General features: G+C 50.2%; 2 protein-coding genes across 2 annotated transcripts in view; one reads left to right on the top strand and one right to left on the bottom strand.

Annotated features, from left to right (window-relative positions):
* The window catches only part of LOC130122124 (amyloid-beta A4 precursor protein-binding family A member 1-like), a 26,292-nt gene extending 14,016 nt beyond the window's left edge, over positions 1–12,276 (bottom strand). Inside the window, exons 1-4 of the mRNA XM_056291162.1 lie at positions 12,165–12,276; positions 5,464–5,588; positions 4,419–4,451; positions 2,051–2,137 (exon numbers count right to left, since the gene is read on the bottom strand). Coding sequence (XP_056147137.1) covers positions 2,051–2,137; positions 4,419–4,451; positions 5,464–5,588; positions 12,165–12,276 — 357 coding nt within the window. The remainder of the gene's footprint in view (positions 1–2,050; positions 2,138–4,418; positions 4,452–5,463; positions 5,589–12,164) is intronic.
* Positions 12,277–19,844: 7,568 nt separating this feature from the next.
* Positions 19,845–20,000, top strand: part of LOC130122122 (MAM domain-containing protein 2-like) — a 28,399-nt gene continuing 28,243 nt past the window's right edge. Inside the window, exon 1 of the mRNA XM_056291161.1 lies at positions 19,845–19,971. Coding sequence (XP_056147136.1) covers positions 19,845–19,971 — 127 coding nt within the window. The remainder of the gene's footprint in view (positions 19,972–20,000) is intronic.

The following is a 20,000-nucleotide window of genomic DNA, read 5'->3' as shown; positions in this document are numbered from 1 at the left end:
AGTGACCTCTTCAGTCTCAACTGACTGCAGGTACCCCACCCTTATAAACAATACAGTGGCTGCAGGTACCCCACCCTTATAAACAATACAGTGACTGCAGGTGTCCCCACCCTTATAAACAATACAGTGACTGCAGGTGTCCCCACCCTTATAAACAATACAGTGACTGCAGGTGTCCCCACCCTTATAAACAATAGTGTCTGCAGGTGTCCCCACCCTTATAAACAATACAGTGGCTGCAGGTACCCCACCCCTTATAAACAATACAGTGGCTGCAGGTGTCCCACCCTTATAAACAATACAGTGACTGCAGGTACGCCACCCTTATAAACAACACAGTGACTGCAGGTGTCCCCACCCTTATAAACAATACAGTGACTGCAGGTACGCCACCCTTATAAACAATACAGTGACTGCAGGTGTCCCCACCCTTATAAACAATACAGTGACTGCAGGTGTCCCCACCCTTATAAACAATACAGTGACTGCAGGTGTCCCCACCCTTATAAACAATACAGTGACTGCAGGTGTCCCCACCCTTATAAACAATACAGTGACTGCAGGTACCCCCACCCTTATAAACAATACAGTGACTGCAGGTACCCCACCCTTATAAACAATACAGTGACTGCAGGTACCCCCACCCTTATAAACAATAACGACCCAAACCAACGAGCAGTTTCATATGCAAATAAGGGTGTGACCATCAACTAGAGTTACAATGGCCTATTCACAGAGGGTTGGGGAATAGTTGCAATCACAGCATTGTAAGATGGTGACAGATGTACTCTTAGACCCCCCCCCCCCCGGTTCAGCAATGGTTGTTCCTTCTTCACATAGATGGCCTCTTTGACTCCCCGTTCAACCAGACATTCCTAAGTCCCTGCAGCCTAAACTATGAGTATGGTGTCTCTGCAGACCGTAGCTGCAGAAAAACATGGCGCTGGTGTGTCTTCTTCTTCTTCTTCTTCTTCTTCTTCTTCTTCTTCTTCTTCTTCAATTGTAGGCATGTCAACACCCACCCCAACCTTTAACTCTAACCTTAACCACCCTGAATGAGTTTTGACTGACAGAGAATTATAAACCTCTGATTGGCCAAATTAAAAAAAAAAACAGGATCAACAGTTAACTCTGCCCTGGTGACATACACTATGGGATAAAGGATACTTGGTCTTTACAGTCAGTCACCAACAGCACACAATTACTTCATCATATGTGCTCCAACATGTGTATGTCTCTGTTTCAGCTATCGTTTCAGTGTTTCTTGCCACAGCCATTTTTCTTGTGCAGCTTTGTTTGTAGTCATTACTTGTTTTGTATTCTGGTCCTAACTGTGAAGCCCTGTTTCTGATTTGCCAATGACGAACTCTGTATGTAAAATTAAGAGTTCTGCATGTATAATGAAGAGCTCTGCATGTATAATTAAGAGCTCTGCATGTATAATGAAGCGATCTACATGTATAATAAAGAGCTCTCTGCATGTATAATTAAGAGTTTTGCATGTAAAACAGAGAGCTCTGCATGTATAATAAAGAGCTCTGCATGTATAGTTAAGAGTTTTGCATGTAAAACAGAGAGCTCTGCATGTATAATGAAGAGCTCTGCATGTATAATGAAGAGATCTGCATGTATAATGAAGCGCTCTGCATGTATAGTTAAGAGTTCTGAATGTATAATGAAGCGCCCTGCATGTATAATGAAGAGATAATGAAGAGCTCTGCATGTATAATGAAGAGCTCTGCATGTATAGTTAAGAGTTCTGAATGTATAATGAAGCGCCCTGCATGTATAATGAAGAGATAATGAAGAGATCTGCATGTATAATGAAGCGCTCTGCATGTATAGTTAAGAGTTCTGAATGTATAATGAAGCGCCCTGCATGTATAATGAAGAGATAATGAAGAGCTCTGCATGTATAATGAAGGGCTCTGTATGTATAATTAAGAGTTCTGAATGTATAATGAAGCGCCCTGCATGTATAATCAAGAGATAATGAAGAGCTCTGCATGTACAATGAAGAGCTCTGCATAGATTTACATCCGCTTTGTACCTGAGTGTCTGCGTTGAGCACCTTGATCCTCTGCGTGGACATGAAGAGATCCACCTCTGTGGTGGGCGGAGCCTCTCCGTCAGGACTCTGAAAGGGAGGCAAAGAAATCAGCTTTAACAAACCATCAATAGATTTTAAAGACTCCTATCATAGTTTTTACTTTTATTCTACTTTCCTGTGTTCTTAACGGCCTCCTAACTTGTTGCACTTTGAGCAGTGTTATTAATGAAGTGTGTTGTTTATCAGCTGCATTACTGTTATCACTAATATTGTGGTCTGATCAAAGCTGCATCAACCACGGCTTGCAGAAGTCTGACACAGGGTGAAAACATCACAAGGATCTGACAGATGAACCATTCGAGCGGATCAGTTGTATTAATGAGGGCCAAATAAAGCTTGTAAAACAACCAGCAGCCGCTGGACTGACACGGCGGTGTGCTGGAGGTGGTAACACTGCAACGACCACGGCCGTCATTTTGACGGTTTGGGATTTTCAAAGTTTAATAACTTTGTGGAAAAAAAGACAGAGACCTGCTGAGTTTCAGATCAACTGCACAAAACAAGTTATGAGGTCGACCTAAAACGACCGTGGCGGTGAAAATGAGCGCCTCGTAATGTGTGCGTGATGGTGTGCGTCATGTCAGTATTCATGACGTGTGTTGGTGGCGTCATTTCCTTCGTGAAGTTCGTTGCTCTGTCCTAGAAACCCACTAGCGCCCTCCAGTGGAGACAAATAGTCTACACTTGATGTGTGATGATGTCCAACATGTCTGGTTACAGACGCACCATGACTACCAGCGAGGCGCTGCAGGATTTACAGGCATTGGACAGCGGCCATTTTAAATGGTTTAAAAATAGTATTAAAGTTGTTAACATGTTAATTTTGGTGTCAGCTAGTTTCACAACAGACACACTAACACATGTAACGCATGAATATCTCAGCTGGGTGTTTATCTTGACACACTATAGAGTTTAAACACCGCGGCGGTGGTTCCAGTAGTTTTCGGTTGCGGTCGTTGTTTCAACATTCATCTGCGTGCTGCGTGTCCCGTCTTGTGGGCCTTGTCACGTGTGTTGGTCAGCTCAGTAACGTGTGTTTCCTGTTCTGTTTTCCGGTAATATTCCCACTTTTCCAGCTTTTATATTCCAGTTCGACCACGTCTCTCCGACGTTTAAATGGTGTAAAAACAGCATTGTAGCCAATTCAGGGCGTCGCCATCCCTCTTCTGACACCAATGTGGCGGGTTCGGGGGAGCGCGTGTGTCCAGAGGCGTGGGGGGGGGGGGAGGGGGGGGCTGGAGCTTCCTGAAGGAGGGGGGCAGCGTAACGCGCACGGATAAACAGACTCGCTCGCCCCTGGCCAACGGGTCGAATCCTGTAGTCCACTGTTTGACGTAGTCGCCTGTGGCCTGGGAGACCCGGGTTCACATCCCGGCTGCGGCATCACAGCCGTTAAAATGTGCTGGTGTCGGCCGGGCTTCCTCCTGCCAGACCAGACCAGACCAGACCAGACGGAGACCCGGGTTCACATCCCGGCTGCAGCATCACCGCCGTTAAAATGTGCTGGTGTCGGCCGGGCTTCCTCCTGCCAGACCAGACCAGACCAGACCAGACCAGACGGAGACCCGGGTTCACATCCCGGCTGCAGCATCACAGCCGTTAAAATGTGCTGGTGTCGGCCGGGCTTCCTCCTGCCAGACCAGACCAGACCAGACCAGACCAGACCAGACGGAGACCCGGGTTCACATCCCGGCTGCAGCATCACCGCCGTTAAAATGTGCTGGTGTCGGCCGGGCTTCCTCCTGCCAGACCAGACCAGACCAGACCAGACCAGACGGAGACCCGGGTTCACATCCCGGCTGCAGCATCACAGCCGTTAAAATGTGCTGGTGTCGGCCGGGCTTCCTCCTGCCAGACCAGACCAGACCAGACCAGACCAGACCAGACGGAGACCCGGGTTCACATCCCGGCTGCGGCATCACCGCCGTTAAAATGTGCTGGTGTCGGCCGGGCTTCCTCCTGCCAGACCAGACCAGACCAGACCAGACCAGACCAGACCAGACGGAGACCCGGCCGTCAGTCTGACCGCCCACGGGCCTCTCCGGCTGGACCGACGCCCCGGCCCTGTGTTCTGACCTACATCAAGCACACGGACCCAGCCGGTACCGTCTCGGCCCGTACCATCTGAAAACATGTCGAGCGGAAAGTCCACGTTGGGCCCCGCCCTCGTGACGCATCTGCCCCCTCACGCCCCGCCGGAGGCCTGGAATTCAACACACCGACACAAAGACAAAACGGACAAAACGGAAGGTAGCGACAGGCGAGCTGCCCATGCAGCAGGGAGGGTGGGGCGGTGTGGGGCACTTACCTTTTTTCTGTTCTTCGCCTGTTTCTGAGCAGCCTGCAGTGGGCAGAGAGGACAACACAAGTTAGAGAGCACAGTCCACGGCACAGTACCAGCAGCGGCAGAACGGCGTTTGGGTGGCGGCTGCAACAGGACCGGATCCTTCACTGGAGACGGTCTACACCCGAATGTCGTACCATGGCACAACGGACCTGCAAGGTGTGTGTGTGTGTGTGGTGGGTGTGTGTGGTGGGCGGGTGGGGTGGGTGGGTGGGGTGTTGATATTTGAGTGTCTATCACATCTGACAAAAGCTCCCTGCCAGGGGCCACATGGCAGACCGGATCAGGCCTCCTCTTGGCTGACGTGACGGACGTGCGCCTGCAGCAACCAGCCGACTGACGGCACGCCAGCGTCCCTGGCCGACGTCTCCCACCACCACAACTCCCCCGTCTCACTTCCCCCGCTCACACAACAGCCACCCCCCCCCTCCCCCTCCTCCCCCCAGAACCCTGCTACCTACGGTTACTCTGCATGCACGAGCCCAAAGATTACACAAGCAATCACTCAATCAACCGACCGACCAATCGATCAATCAATCAATCAACCGACCGACCAACCGATCAATCAATCAATTAATCAATCAATCAATCAACCGACCGACCAATCGATCAATCAATCAATCAAACAATCAATCAACCGACCAATCAATCAATCAATTAATCAATCAACCGACCAATCGATCAATCAATCAATTAATCAATCAAACAATCAAGTGGCATTTTATATGGCGCTTTTCAAGCTGCAACAGATATATATATATATATATATATACATACACACACACACACACACATACACACACACACACACACACATACACACACACACATACACACACACACACACACACACAGACACACACACACACACAGAGTTGTCTTTGTTTACTTCATATCCTGTTATCCTTCCAAATAGTGCAGCAGATCAAACATGGCTGGCACAGAAGTTTCCAGAGAGAGAATAAGGTCATCAGCACATATAGAATGCTGTGTTCCCACTGGCCTGTACACAAGTGTGCCACAGGACCCAAACGGACAGGGGCAAACGGCCAGGGGCAAACGGCCTGGGGCAAACGGACAGGGGCAAACAGACAGGGGCAAACGGCCTGGGGCAAACGGCCAGGGGCAAACGGCCTGGGGCAAACGGACAGGGGCAAACGGACAGGGGCAAACGGACAGGGGCAGTTTAAAAACAATTCTGCAAAGGAAGCCCCAGCAGCTAAGGTTAACCCCCTCCTTTTCCTCCCCAATTGTACTTGGCCAATCACCCCACTCTTCTGAGCCGTCCCGGTCTCTGCTCCACCCCCCCCCCCACCCCCCCCCCCCCGCTCATCCGGGGAGGGCTGCAGACTACCACATGCCTCCTCCCATACATGTGGAGTCACCAGCCGCTTCTTTTCACCTGACAGTGAGGAGTTTCACCAAGGGGACGTAGCACGTGGGAGGATCACGCTATTCCTCCAGTTCCCCCCCCCCCAAAACAGGCGCCAAGACCGACCAGAGGAGGCGCTAGTGCAGCGACCAGGACACATACCCACATCCGGCTTCCCACCCACAGACACGGCCGGTTGTGTCTGTAGGGATGCCCGACCAAGCCAGAGGTAACACAGGGATTCGAACCGCCCATAGGTAGGCAATGGAATAGACCACTAGGCTACCCGGACGCCCATGGTTATGGCTTTAGTATGAACTTCATCACCTGATATCAAATTAGGGCAGCGTGCCACCGTGCGTATAAGGACAGAGTCCCTGTAGCCATAACGCCGCCCAGCGTGGGCTGCTGCTGCTGCTGTGGACATTTTACTGTTAACGGCTGTGTAGGATCTCCATCGTTCAGACGGGTTGCACGGTTTGGGGATGGTTTCTTAACTTGGCTCCTAAGGAGAACTTCGTGGAAACGGTGGCCCAGTGGTCAGCACTGCTGCCTCACAGCAGGAAGGCCCCGGGTTCGAACCCCAGGCCATCCCGGGTCCTTCCTGTGCGGCGTTTGCATGTTCTCCCCGTGTCTGCGTGGGTTTCCTCCAGGTGCTCCGCTTTCCTCCCACCATCAAAAAGACCTGGGTGAATACTCCTGCCAGTGCCCCTGAGCAAGGCAATGAAAAGAAGAACTGTTGTTGGTCCCCGGGTGCTGCAGCTGCCCACTGCTCCTACACAACAGGATGGGTTACGTGCAGAGAAGACATTTCATTGTAACCGAACAACTGTTCGTTCATCTTCAGCCACTTCTCCGGGGTGGGGTCACGGTGGCAGCAAGCTAAGTAGGGCACTCCAGACCTCCCTCTCCCCAGCAACGCCCTCCTGCTCCTCCTGGGGGATCCCAAGGTGCTCCCAGGCCAGATTGGACATGTAGTCCCTCCAGCGAGTTCTGGGTCTACCCCGAGGTCTCCTCCCAGTTGGCCGTGCCCGGAAAACCTCCAAAGGAGGGCGCCCAGGAGGCATCCGGATCAGATGCCCGAACCACCTCAACTTGCTCCTTTCGACGTGAAGGAGCAGCGGCTCTACTCCGAGCTCCCTCCGGATGTCCGAGCTCCTCACCATATCTCTAAGGCAGAGCCTAGACACCCTACGGAGGAAACTCATTTCAGCCGCTTGTATCCACAATCTCACCCTTTCGGTCACTACCCAAAGCTCATGACCATAAGTGAGCCATATTCCAAGCCATACTCATGACCATATTCCAACCCAACAATGTACGATGACAAAATAAAGTGGCTTTCAAAAAAGTGGCTTTCTTTCTGTTAGTGCTCTGTTTTTAATAACACATTTAATTTGCCGAGCAATACGCGAGCAGGTTTATTCAGAGACCAAGTCAGGAGCCCATGCTGTCTCCCTGGAGCTGTTATGCAAGCTGTTTTTAATCACCTAACCTCCGATAAATCAGCTGTCCATGACGTACACAGGCCCTGAATTACCTCTAGCAAGCTGCTTGTACATTTATGTAAGCTTTACTTTCCTCTGTCCTCACAATTACTTAAAACATCTTCATGAACGTTATCTTCAACATTTAGTTTCACCTGTCGGATCTGTCCTCACCCTCCATCTCATCTGTTCTCAGCATTGTGATCCGTCCTCACCCTCCATCTCATCTGTTCTCAGCATTGTGATCCATCCTCACCCTCCATCTCATCTGTTCCCAGCATTGTGATCCATCCTCACCCTCCATCTCATCTGTTCTCAGCATTTTGATCCATCCTCACCCTCCATCTCATCTGTTCTCAGCATTTTGATCCGTCCTCACCCTCCATCTCATCTGTTCTCAGCATTGTGATCCATCCTCACCCTCCATCTCATCTGTTCTCAGCATTGTGATCCATCCCCACCCTCCATCTCATCTGTTCTCAGCATTGTGATCCATCCTCACCCTCCATCTCATCTGTTCTCAGCATTGTGATCCGTCCTCACCCTCCATCTCATCTGTTCTCAGCATTTTGATCCGTCCTCACCCTCCATCTCATCTGTTCTCAGCATTTTGATCCGTCCTCACCCTCCATCTCATCTGTTCTCAGCATTGTGATCCATCCTCACCCTCCATCTCATCTGTTCTCAGCATTGTGATCCATCCCCACCCTCCACCTCATCTGTTCTCAGCATTGTGATCCGTCCTCACCCTCCACCTCATCTGTTCTCAGCATTGTGATCCATCCTCACCCTCCATCTCATCTGTTCTCAGCATTGTGATCCATCCCCACCCTCCACCTCATCTGTTCTCAGCATTGTGATCCGTCCTCACCCTCCATCTCATCTGTTCTCAGCATTGTGATCCGTCCTCACCCTCCATCTCATCTGTTCTCAGCATTGTGATCCGTCCTCACCCTCCATCTCATCTGTTCTCAGCATTGTGATCCATCCTCACCCTCCACCTCATCTGTTCTCAGCATTGTGATCCATCCTCACCCTCCATCTCATCTGTTCTCAGCATTGTGATCCGTCCTCACCCTCCATCTCATCTGTTCTCAGCATTTTGATCCGTCCTCACCCTCCATCTCATCTGTTCTCAGCATTGTGATCCATCCTCACCCTCCACCTCATCTGTTCTCAGCATTGTGATCCATCCTCACCCTCCACCTCATCTGTTCTCAGCATTTTGATCCATCCTCACCCTCCATCTCATCTGTTCTCAGTATTGTGATCCATCCTCACCCTCCATCTCATCTGTTCTCAGCATTGTGATCCATCCTCACCCTCCATCTCATCTGTTCTCAGCATTGTGATCCATCCTCACCCTCCATCTCATCTGTTCTCAGCATTGTGATCCATCCTCACCCTCCATCTCATCTGTTCTCAGCATTGTGATCCATCCTCACCCTCCATCTCATCTGTTCTCAGCATTGTGATCCATCCCCACCCTCCATCTCATCTGTTCTCAGCATTGTGATCCATCCTCACCCTCCATCTCATCTGTTCTCAGCATTGTGATCCGTCCTCACCCTCCATCTCATCTGTTCTCAGCATTGTGATCCGTCCTCACCCTCCATCTCATCTGTTCTCAGCATTGTGATCCGTCCTCACCCTCCGTCTCATCTGTTCTCAGCATTGTGATCCATCCTCACCCTCCATCTCATCTGTTCCCAGCATTGTGATCCATCCTCACCCTCCATCTCATCTGTTCTCAGCATTGTGATCCATCCTCACCCTCCATCTCATCTGTTCTCAGCATTGTGATCCATCCTCACCCTCCATCTCATCTGTTCTCAGCATTGTGATCCGTCCTCACCCTCCATCTCATCTGTTCTCAACATTTTGATCCATCCTCACCCTCCATCTCATCTGTTCTCAGCATTGTGATCCATCCTCACCCTCCATCTCATCTGTTCTCAGCATTGTGATCCATCCTCACCCTCCATCTCATCTGTTCTCAACATTGTGATCCATCCTCACCATCCATCTCATCTGTTCTCAGCATTGTGATCCATCCCCACCCTCCATCTCATCTGTTCTCAGCATTGTGATCCATCCCCACCCTCCATCTCATCTGTTCTCAACATTGTGATCCATCCTCACCATCCATCTCATCTGTTCTCAGCATTTTGATCCATCCCCACCCTCCATCTCATCTGTTCTCAGCATTGTGATCCATCCTCACCCTCCACCTCATCTGTTCTCAGCATTGTGATCCATCCTCACCCTCCATCTCATCTGTTCTCAACATTGTGATCCATCCTCACCCTCCATCTCATCTGTTCTCAGCATTTTGATCCATCCTCACCCTCCACCTCATCTGTTCTCAGCATTGTGATCCGTCCTCACCCTCCATCTCATCTGTTCTCAGCATTGTGATCCATCCCCACCCTCCACCTCATCTGTTCTCAGCATTTTGATCCATCCTCACCCTCCATCTCATCTGTTCTCAGCATTGTGATCCATCCTCACCCTCCACCTCATCTGTTCTCAGCATTGTGATCCGTCCTCGCCCTCCATCTCATCTGTTCTCAGCATTTTGATCCGTCCTCACCCTCCATCTCATCTGTTCTCAGCATTGTGATCCATCCTCACCCTCCACCTCATCTGTTCTCAGCATTTTGATCCATCCTCACCCTCCATCTCATCTGTTCTCAGTATTGTGATCCATCCTCACCCTCCATCTCATCTGTTCTCAGCATTGTGATCCATCCTCACCCTCCATCTCATCTGTTCTCAGCATTGTGATCCATCCTCACCCTCCATCTCATCTGTTCTCAGCATTGTGATCCATCCTCACCTCCATCTCATCTGTTCTCAGCATTTTGATCCGTCCTCACCCTCCATCTCATCTGTTCTCAGCATTTTATTGAAGCATATTTCAGCTGTCTCTTTTTATTTTCATTTGTCTCATCTAGCCTCAATCTTTATTAAATTTACGTCATTTCCCCGAAACGTTTATTTGATTTTATCTCATCTGTCTTCAGCCTTAGTTTAAAATTCATTTTACCTGTCTTCGAGCTTGATTTTCCCCAAGCTCATCTCTCCTCCGCCGTCATTTTAACCCATTTCATCTATCATGTGTTTAATTAACCCTACCTCGTGCGCCCTTAAAGGTACACTGTATTTTTGGCACAGTGGCGGCACCCACTGGCTGAGGGCGGTACTTCATTAGCGCGCTCGACATACAGGCTGCAGTGGCGTGTATAGTGTATGTTCGCGTGACGTCACATGTGTTCAATACGAGGCCGCGGCCATGTTGGAGGACTTGCGTAATTGAAAATGGCGAGTGACCATGTAAACAGGAAACTAATGCTATCGGCATCTGCAGATAAAGCAGGAGATGTGAAAAGTCGCTACCAAGAGAAGATAAACCAGACCGGAATAGATCCACTGCTCATTCCTGCTCAAAAGTTCAGTCCAGGATGTCTACCACCAACTGAATCTTGTGACACTTTCCTATCTTGTTTTGGACACAAGCTTTTACACAAAACATCAAAGCACTTGGAAGCCTTCAAGCCTACAATCACATGGTTTCTGCATTTATTAATAACGTTCTTGGTTGTGTTATAAACCAGACACATGTTTTGCTTGTGAAAGTTAGGCAATCTCACCGGATGAATGGTCCATTTGTCCAGCTGTGGAGCATAACAACTGAAGATGGGGTAGTCCCTTCTGCCCACTGTGCTGGTTGCATGGCCGGACCGGGCGAATGCTGCTCACACATAGCAAGCATCTTGTTTTATATAGAAATGTGGATACGACCTAATGGCAAACTATGATGCACTCAAGCGAAACGTACATGGCTTTCGCCTCCATATGTCAAGCACGGTGATGATGCAGAGGTAAATGCCCCTCGTTTTAAATCTGTGGAAAAACTGAAGGAAGATACGAGCACTCATTAAAGACAACGAACACCAACGAAACTGCACCTACAGAGAAGAGAAGAGCTCCAAGAAGGCGACAGAAACTAAAGAGCCAAGTGAAGCTGCTCTCTGAACCAATGCAAGGTAAAGCCCGTCTGTCTTTCAGTCACGTCACCTTATTCACAGTCGTTTCTGTCAAAATCGAGAAAGGTCACATCGATCAGAGACTTTTTCGATGAAGAGTTTACTACTCTGGAGTACACCGAGCTTCTCAGGGAGTGCCACAAAATAGAGCTGAACATCACAGACCAGGAAGTGAAAACTGTGGAAAGGGAAACAATTTCACACTCGAAGGGAAGTGGTTTTTACGAACACAGCTGGAGGGGTTGGTGCATCGAAGTGTTGTGCAGCTTGTCATACTGACTCAGCCCGGCCATCTCAGTCGCTCACCAAGACTAGAAGCTACCCAGATGTTTTAAAATTCAGCACAGCAGCTACGAGGCATGGCTGTGACCACGAGGAGCTTGCTGTTGCTGAATATGAAACGTTGATGAAACCTCTGCGTAGGAATTTCAAGGTTTCAAAATGTGGCACATTTATCGGCAGAAACTACCCGTTTCTCCATGCAACACCGGACTTCCTTTGTTCCTGTGACTGTTGTGGTGAGGGATGTGGGGGGGGGGGCTTTTTGTACTGAGGGCAGAGATTTTGAATCATACATTCAAAAGAGTTAGTTTTGAAGCCTTTGCTTCCTCTCTTTCCCCATGTTCTTTCTCAGCAGCCCGCTTTCGTTGTTCGGTTGCTCTGTCACTTCGGGCCTCCTGCATGTCATCTCTTTTTTCGTTCTGGGTTTCAGACTTGTCATGTCTACGTTTGAAGCTCGGTACCCAGTCAGGAGTCCATCTGTCCCACGGCTGTGCAGCTGCTCCACTCCAAAAGTGCTCACTGCAAACACCGTCACTTTTCGACATCTCTTCGGTCTCCACTGACGGCAGCAAGCCGTAGCCTACGTCGCTCAGTGGACGGTTCTCCGGCTTGTTCTCCTGGCGCCTCGTCATTTTTGATAAGTGTCTACGTTTATCGCTATTATTACCACATTTGTAAATAACACAAAATGAAGGCATTTCCGATTACGACGACAGTGATTTTGCTGCTAAAGTGCAATTCGCCTACAGCGTTCTTATCCTCCAACATGGCCGACAATACAGTTTTGATGACTTTTGGTCACGTGTTCGAACACACGCTATAGTAACCAAGGCTTGTGTGCAGGAGCCTTCTCTGTATGTTACTGACAGTAATGACCATCACATGGCACCATGCGGTATGTCAAAAGACTGCGAGAAGGCCGGTTGCATCAGACCACTTGAGGCTCAAGCAGCACAAATAGCTGATGAAATGAATCACCAGGGGTAGCAATTCATTTACAATAAACTCAAGAACATGGTGCAGTCGTTAGCATGGTCACCTCAGAGCAAGAAGGTCCTGGGTTCGAGCCCTGGGGTAGTCCAACCTTGGTGAGTCGTCCTGGGTCGTCCTCTTTGTGGAGTTTGCATGTTCTCCCCGTGTCTGTGTGGGTTTCCTCCGGGGGCTCCGGTTTCCTCCCACAGTCCAAACACATGTAGGTCAGGTGACTCAAAGACATGTAGGTCAGGTGACTCAAAGACATGTAGGTCAGGTGACTCAAAGACATGTAGGTCAGGTGACTCAAAGACATGTAGGTCAGGTGAATCAAAGACATGTAGGTCAGGTGACTCAAAGACATGTAGGTCAGGTGACTCAAAGACATGTAGGTCAGGTGAATCAAAGACATGTAGGTCAGGTGACTCAAAGACATGTAGGTCAGGTGAATCAAAGACATGTAGGTCAGGTGGATCAAAGACATGTAGGTCAGGTGGATCAAACACATGGAGGTCAGGTGGATCAAAGACATGTAGGTCAGGTGAATCAAAGACATGTAGGTCAGGTGACTCAAAGACATGTAGGTCAGGTGAATCAAAGACATGTAGGTCAGGTGAATCAAAGACATGTAGGTCAGGTGAATCAAAGACATGTAGGTCAGGTGACTCAAAGACATGTAGGTCAGTTGACTCAAAGACATGTAGGTCAGGTGACTCAAAGACATGTAGGTCAGGTGACTCAAAGACATGTAGGTCAGGTGAATCAAAGACATGTAGGTCAGGTGACTCAAAGACATGTAGGTCAGGTGACTCAAAGACATGTAGGTCAGGTGACTCAAAGACATGTAGGTCAGTTGACTCAAAGACATGTAGGTCAGGTGAATCAAAGACATGTAGGTCAGGTGACTCAAAGACATGTAGGTCAGGTGACTCAAAGACATGTAGGTCAGGTGGATCAAACACATGTAGGTCAGGTGACTCAAAGACATGTAGGTCAGGTGACTCAAAGACATGTAGGTCAGGTGGATCGGCCGTACTAAATTGCCCCTTGGTATGAATGTGTGTGTGTGTGTGTGTGTGTGTGTATCGGCCCTGTGATGGCCTGGCGGCCCATCGACACACACACACATTCACACCTAGGGACAATGTAGTACGGCCGATCCACCTGACCTACAGGTCTTTGGACTGTGGGAGGAAACCGGGGCACCCGGAGGAAACCCACACAGACACGAGGGGAACATGCAAACGCCACACAGAGGACGACCCGGGACGACCCCCAAGGTTGGACTACCCCGGGGCTCGAACCCAGGACCTTCTTGCTGTGAGGCGACCATGCTAACCACTGCGCCACCGTGCCGCCCTGAACTCAAGAACCTGTAATGAACTTAAGAAGCTGCCCGGGCTTTGAGGTGTGTCATGTTTAAGGAGATGAGGTACATGAACACATCTGCTCGGTCGTGGCCACTGTTTGGCCCACTGCTAAACAGTCTTGTGGATCCCAACAACACAGGCTAACGCCTGAAACAACTCCATTTCCGTTGGTTTTAATGAGAATCCGTCTCGTGGTCTCCTCACATGGTCTCATGTTGTCTCAGATACCCTGATCACCGTGGTCAAAGAGGTGTTGTAGGGGCAAGTAAAACCGACACATCTCTGGGCTTCCCGGGCCTGGAGCACACACACGTCAGTCTATTCATAGTATTTTGTGGATCCGAGGTCTGAGGGCAGAACATGTGCCCACATTGTCACGGGATCAAGTCTGAGTCATGACCTCTGTTGGGTGTCATCATCATCACTCCCCTGTTGTAAAGGGTGACATGTGAACGTCACCCTCAGCTCGCACCGCCATCCACCCAAAGACAGTGATGAAGCATCGGCAGAGGAGCGATGTGTGAAATACATAAAAATCACACGGCTCATTCGGTTGTGTTTTTGTCCTTGGCGGGGTTTCAGAGTAAAGGTGGATGACTCGCTGCCATCTGGGTCGCTGGGCTTTGACGGCCTGCCTGTGGACGAGCCTAAGGTGGTGAGAGAAGTGTCGTCTTTGGTGTGAACACAAAACAACCGACAGGTTACGCTGCGGTACGGTGAGGCTTATTGAGCCCTGCAGAGTGGGCTCCTGTTGGCTGTTTGAATGTGAATTACATCCTCAAAAGTCCTGTCCCCCCTGGGGCGCCTGGGGAGTGTGGCGGTCTATTCCATTGCCTACCAACAGAGGGATCGCCGGATCGAATCCCTGTGTTGCCTACGGCTTGGTCGGGCGCCCCTACAGACACAATTGGCTGTGTCTGCGGATAGGAAGCCGGATGTGGGTATGTGTCCTGGTCGCCGCACTAACGCCTCCTCTGGTCGGTCGGAGCGCCTGTTCGGGGGGGAGGGGGAATAGTGTGATCCTCCCACACGCTACGTCCCCGTGGCGAAACTCCTCACCGTCAGGTGAAAAGAAGCAGCTGTATGTATGGGAGGAGACAGGTGGTGGTCGGCAGCCCTCCCAGGATCAGCGGAGGGGGTGGAGCAGCGACCGAGATGGCTCGGAAGAGTGGGGTAATTGGCTGGGTGCAATTGGGGAGAAAAAGGGGGGGAAACCCCTCCCCAAAAAAAATTCACCTTGTGCTCGAGAAAATTGCCAAGTAGCTCTGCACCAACACAAAAATAGATCCCCAGGTCTTTACTCTCATCACTATCGTCCAACCTGCATCTTTACACTCACTGTATACCAGACCCCCCCCCCCCGAGCTGTCTGCATGATGTTAACTCTGACCATACTGAGCAACGTGCATTTTAGTCAACATCTGTTGTTTGAGACAAATTGAATGAATGAATGAATGAATGAATGAACGAACGAACGGATGAACGAATGAATAAATGAACAGGTGTTGACCACAATCCTGCAGGTGTGCATTACCAATCTACTGAGTCAGTAGCATCCATAATATATCATTCACTTTTAGAGCATCCAGACAACTGCAATCCCCTCACTAGCTGGCGAGTCTTCAGCAGAACACTGCAGCCAGCAGCCAAGTCTGCTGCTGTTCCCCTGACAGGTTCCCTCCACCCACTAATGCTGCTGCTCACACTCAATCCAAAACCCTTGTGTTTTCCATTTAAGTCCACTAATGAGGCCACAGCTCCACACTTGCAGGCCATGGTCCAAGCCTAAACGCTAGTCTGTGCTCTAAAATCTGCCACCACCGCCTGCTTCGCTGGCCTCGCCTCCTTCACCCACCCACCCAGAAACTCCTCCACCCACCCAGAAACTCATCCACCCACCCAGACACTCCTCCTCGCCAGCATCGTCCTCATTGAGTCACAACAGCAAAGTCACGTCCCATCTTCTGTCCTAGTGCGTAATGATGCCTACTCCGCATCAATCACACCCATCCACCCGTATCCTCTCTCTTCTACCCGTATCCTCTCTCTTCTACCCGTATCCTCTCTCTTCTACCCGTATCCTCTCTCTTCTGCTTGTATCCTCTCTCTTCTACCCGTATCCTCTCTCTTCTACCCGTATCCTCTCTCTTCTACCCGTATCCTCTCTCTTCTACCCGTATCCTCTCTCTTCTACCCGTATCCTCTCTTCTACACGTATCCTCTCTCTTCTACCCGTATCCTCTCTCTTCTGCTTGTATCCTCTCTCTTCTACCCGTATCCTCTCTCTTCTACCCGTATCCTCTCTCTTCTACCCGTATCCTCTCTTCTACACGTATCCTCTCTCTTCTACCCGTATCCTCTCTCTTCTACCCGTATCCTCTCTCTTCTACCCGTATCCTCTCTTCTACCCGTATCCTCTCTTCTACCCGTATCCTCTCTTCTACACGTATCCTCTCTCTTCTACCCGTATCCTCTCTCTTCTACCCGTATCCTCTCTTCTACCCGTATCCTCTCTCTTCTACCCGTATCCTCTCTCTTCTACCCGTATCCTCTCTCTTCTACCCGTATCCTCTCTCTTCTGCCCGTATCCTCTCTCTTCTACCCGTATCCTCTCTCTTCTACCCGTATCCTCTCTCTTCTACCCGTATCCTCTCTCTTCTACCCGTATCCTCTCTCTTCTACCCGTATCCTCTCTCTTCTACCCGTATCCTCTCTTCTGCCCGTATCCTCTCTCTTCTACCCGTATCCTCTCTCTTCTACCCGTATCCTCTCTCTTCTACCCGTATCCTCTCTCTTCTACCCGTATCCTCTCTCTTCTACCCGTATCCTCTCTTCTACCCGTATCCTCTCTTCTACCCGTATCCTCTCTCTTCTACCCGTATCCTCTCTTCTACCCGTATCCTCTCTTCTACCCGTATCCTCTCTCTTCTACCCGTATCCTCTCTCTTCTACCCGTATCCTCTCTCTTCTACCCGTATCCTCTCTCTTCTGCCCGTATCCTCTCTCTTCTGCCCGTATCCTCTCTCTTCTACCCGTATCCTCTCTCTTCTGCCCGTATCCGCTCTCTTCTGCCCGTATCCTCTCTCTTCTGCCCGTATCCTCTCTCTTCTACCCGTATCCTCTCTCTTCTACCCGTATCCGCTCTCTTCTACCCGTATCCTCTCTCTTCTACCCGTATCCTCTCTCTTCTACCCGTATCCTCTCTCTTCTACCCGTATCCTCTCTCTTCTGCCCGTATCCTCTCTCTTCTACCCGTATCCTCTCTCTTCTACCCGTATCCGCTCTCTTCTACCCGTATCCTCTCTCTTCTGCCCGTATCCTCTCTCTTCTACCCGTATCCTCTCTCTTCTACCCGTATCCTCTCTCTTCTACCCGTATCCTCTCTCTTCTACCCGTATCCTCTCTCTTCTACCCGTATCCTCTCTCTTCTGCCCGTATCCTCTCTCTTCTGCCCGTATCCTCTCTCTTCTACCCGTATCCTCTCTCTTCTACCCGTATCCTCTCTCTTCTACCCGTATCCTCTCTCTTCTACCCGTATCCTCTCTTCTACCCGTATCCTCTCTCTTCTACCCGTATCCTCTCTCTTCTACCCGTATCCTCTCTCTTCTACCCGTATCCTCTCTCTTCTACCCGTATCCTCTCTTCTACCCGTATCCTCTCTCTTCTACCCGTATCCTCTCTCTTCTACCCGTATCCTCTCTCTTCTACCCGTATCCTCTCTCTTCTACCCGTATCCTCTCTTCTACCCGTATCCTCTCTCTTCTACCCGTATCCTCTCTCTTCTACCCGTATCCTCTCTCTTCTACCCGTATCCTCTCTCTTCTGCCCGTATCCGCTCTCTTCTGCCCGTATCCTCTCTCTTCTACCCGTATCCTCTCTCTTCTACCCGTATCCTCTCTCTTCTGCCCGTATCCTCTCTCTTCTACCCGTATCCTCTCTCTTCTGCCCGTATCCTCTCTCTTCTACCCGTATCCTCTCTCTTCTACCCGTATCCTCTCTCTTCTGCCCGTATCCTCTCTCTTCTACCCGTATCCTCTCTCTTCTACCCGTATCCGCTCTCTTCTACCCGTATCCTCTCTCTTCTACCCGTATCCTCTCTCTTCTGCCCGTATCCTCTCTCTTCTGCCCGTATCCTCTCTCTTCTGCCCGTATCCTCTCTCTTCTGCCCGTATCCGCTCTCTTCTGCCCGTATCCTCTCTCTTCTGCCCGTATCCTCTCTCTTCTACCCGTATCCTCTCTCTTCTACCCGTATCCTCTCTTCTACCCGTATCCTCTCTCTTCTGCCCGTATCCTCTCTCTTCTGCCCGTATCCTCTCTCTTCTACCCGTATCCTCTCTCTTCTACCCGTATCCTCTCTCTTCTACCCGTATCCTCTCTCTTCTACCCGTATCCTCTCTCTTCTGCCCGTATCCTCTCTCTTCTGCCCGTATCCTCTCTCTTCTACCCGTATCCTCTCTCTTCTACCCGTATCCTCTCTCTTCTACCCGTATCCTCTCTCTTCTGCCCGTATCCTCTCTCTTCTGCCCGTATCCTCTCTCTTCTACCCGTATCCTCTCTCTTCTACCCGTATCCTCTCTCTTCTACCCGTATCCTCTCTCTTCTACCCGTATCCTCTCTCTTCTGCCCGTATCCGCTCTCTTCTGCCCGTATCCTCTCTCTTCTACCCGTATCCTCTCTCTTCTACCCGTATCCTCTCTCTTCTACCCGTATCCTCTCTCTTCTACCCGTATCCTCTCTCTTCTGCCCGTATCCGCTCTCTTCTGCCCGTATCCTCTCTCTTCTGCCCGTATCCTCTCTCTTCTACCCGTATCCTCTCTCTTCTACCCGTATCCGCTCTCTTCTACCCGTATCCTCTCTCTTCTACCCGTATCCTCTCTCTTCTGCCCGTATCCTCTCTCTTCTACCCGTATCCTCTCTCTTCTACCCGTATCCTCTCTCTTCTACCCGTATCCTCTCTCTTCTACCCGTGTCCTCTCTCTTCTACCCGTATCCTCTCTCTTCTACCCGTATCCGCTCTCTTCTACCCGTATCCTCTCTCTTCTACCCGTATCCTCTCTCTTCTGCCCGTATCCTCTCTCTTCTGCCCGTATCCTCTCTCTTCTACCCGTATCCTCTCTCTTCTACCCGTATCCTCTCTCTTCTACCCGTATTCTCTCTCTTCTACCCGTATCCTCTCTCTTCTACCCGTATCCTCTCTCTTCTGCCCGTATCCGCTCTCTTCTGCCCGTATCCTCTCTCTTCTACCCGTATCCTCTCTCTTCTACCCGTATCCTCTCTCTTCTACCCGTATCCTCTCTCTTCTACCCGTATCCGCTCTCTTCTGCCCGTATCCTCTCTCTTCTACCCGTATCCGCTCTCTTCTGCCCGTATCCTCTCTCTTCTGCCCGTATCCTCTCTCTTCTACCCGTATCCTCTCTCTTCTACCCGTATCCTCTCTCTTCTACCCGTATCCTCTCTCTTCTGCCCGTATCCTCTCTCTTCTACCCGTATCCTCTCTCTTCTGCCCGTATCCTCTCTCTTCTACCCGTATCCGCTCTCTTCTGCCCGTATCCTCTCTCTTCTACCCGTATCCTCTCTCTTCTGCTTGTATCCTCTCTCTTCTACCCGTATCCTCTCTCTTCTACCCGTATCCTCTCTCTTCTACCCGTATCCTCTCTCTTCTACCCGTATCCTCTCTCTTCTACCCGTATCCTCTCTCTTCTACCCGTATCCTCTCTCTTCTACCCATATCCTCTCTCTTCTGCTCATATCCTCTCTCTTCCGCCCGTACCCTCTCTTCTGCCCATATCCTCTCTCTTCTGACTCACATGTGGTGTTGCTTAAACACAAAGAAAAACCAGCAGCCATAAGGTAATGTGATGCCTGATGATGTGATGCCTGATGATGTGATGCCTGGTGATGTGATGCCTGATGATGTGATGCCTGATGATGTGATGCCTGGTGATGTGATGCCTGAGGATGTGATGCCTGGTGATGTGATGCCTGGTGATGTGATGCCTGATGATGTGATGCCT

This window comes from Lampris incognitus, chromosome 12 (genome assembly GCF_029633865.1).
Source record: "Lampris incognitus isolate fLamInc1 chromosome 12, fLamInc1.hap2, whole genome shotgun sequence".
In the NCBI taxonomy this organism is placed as follows: Eukaryota; Metazoa; Chordata; class Actinopteri; order Lampriformes; family Lampridae; genus Lampris; species Lampris incognitus.
Note: the sequence above shows the minus strand (reverse complement) of the source record. Positions and strands in the feature narration are given on the sequence as shown.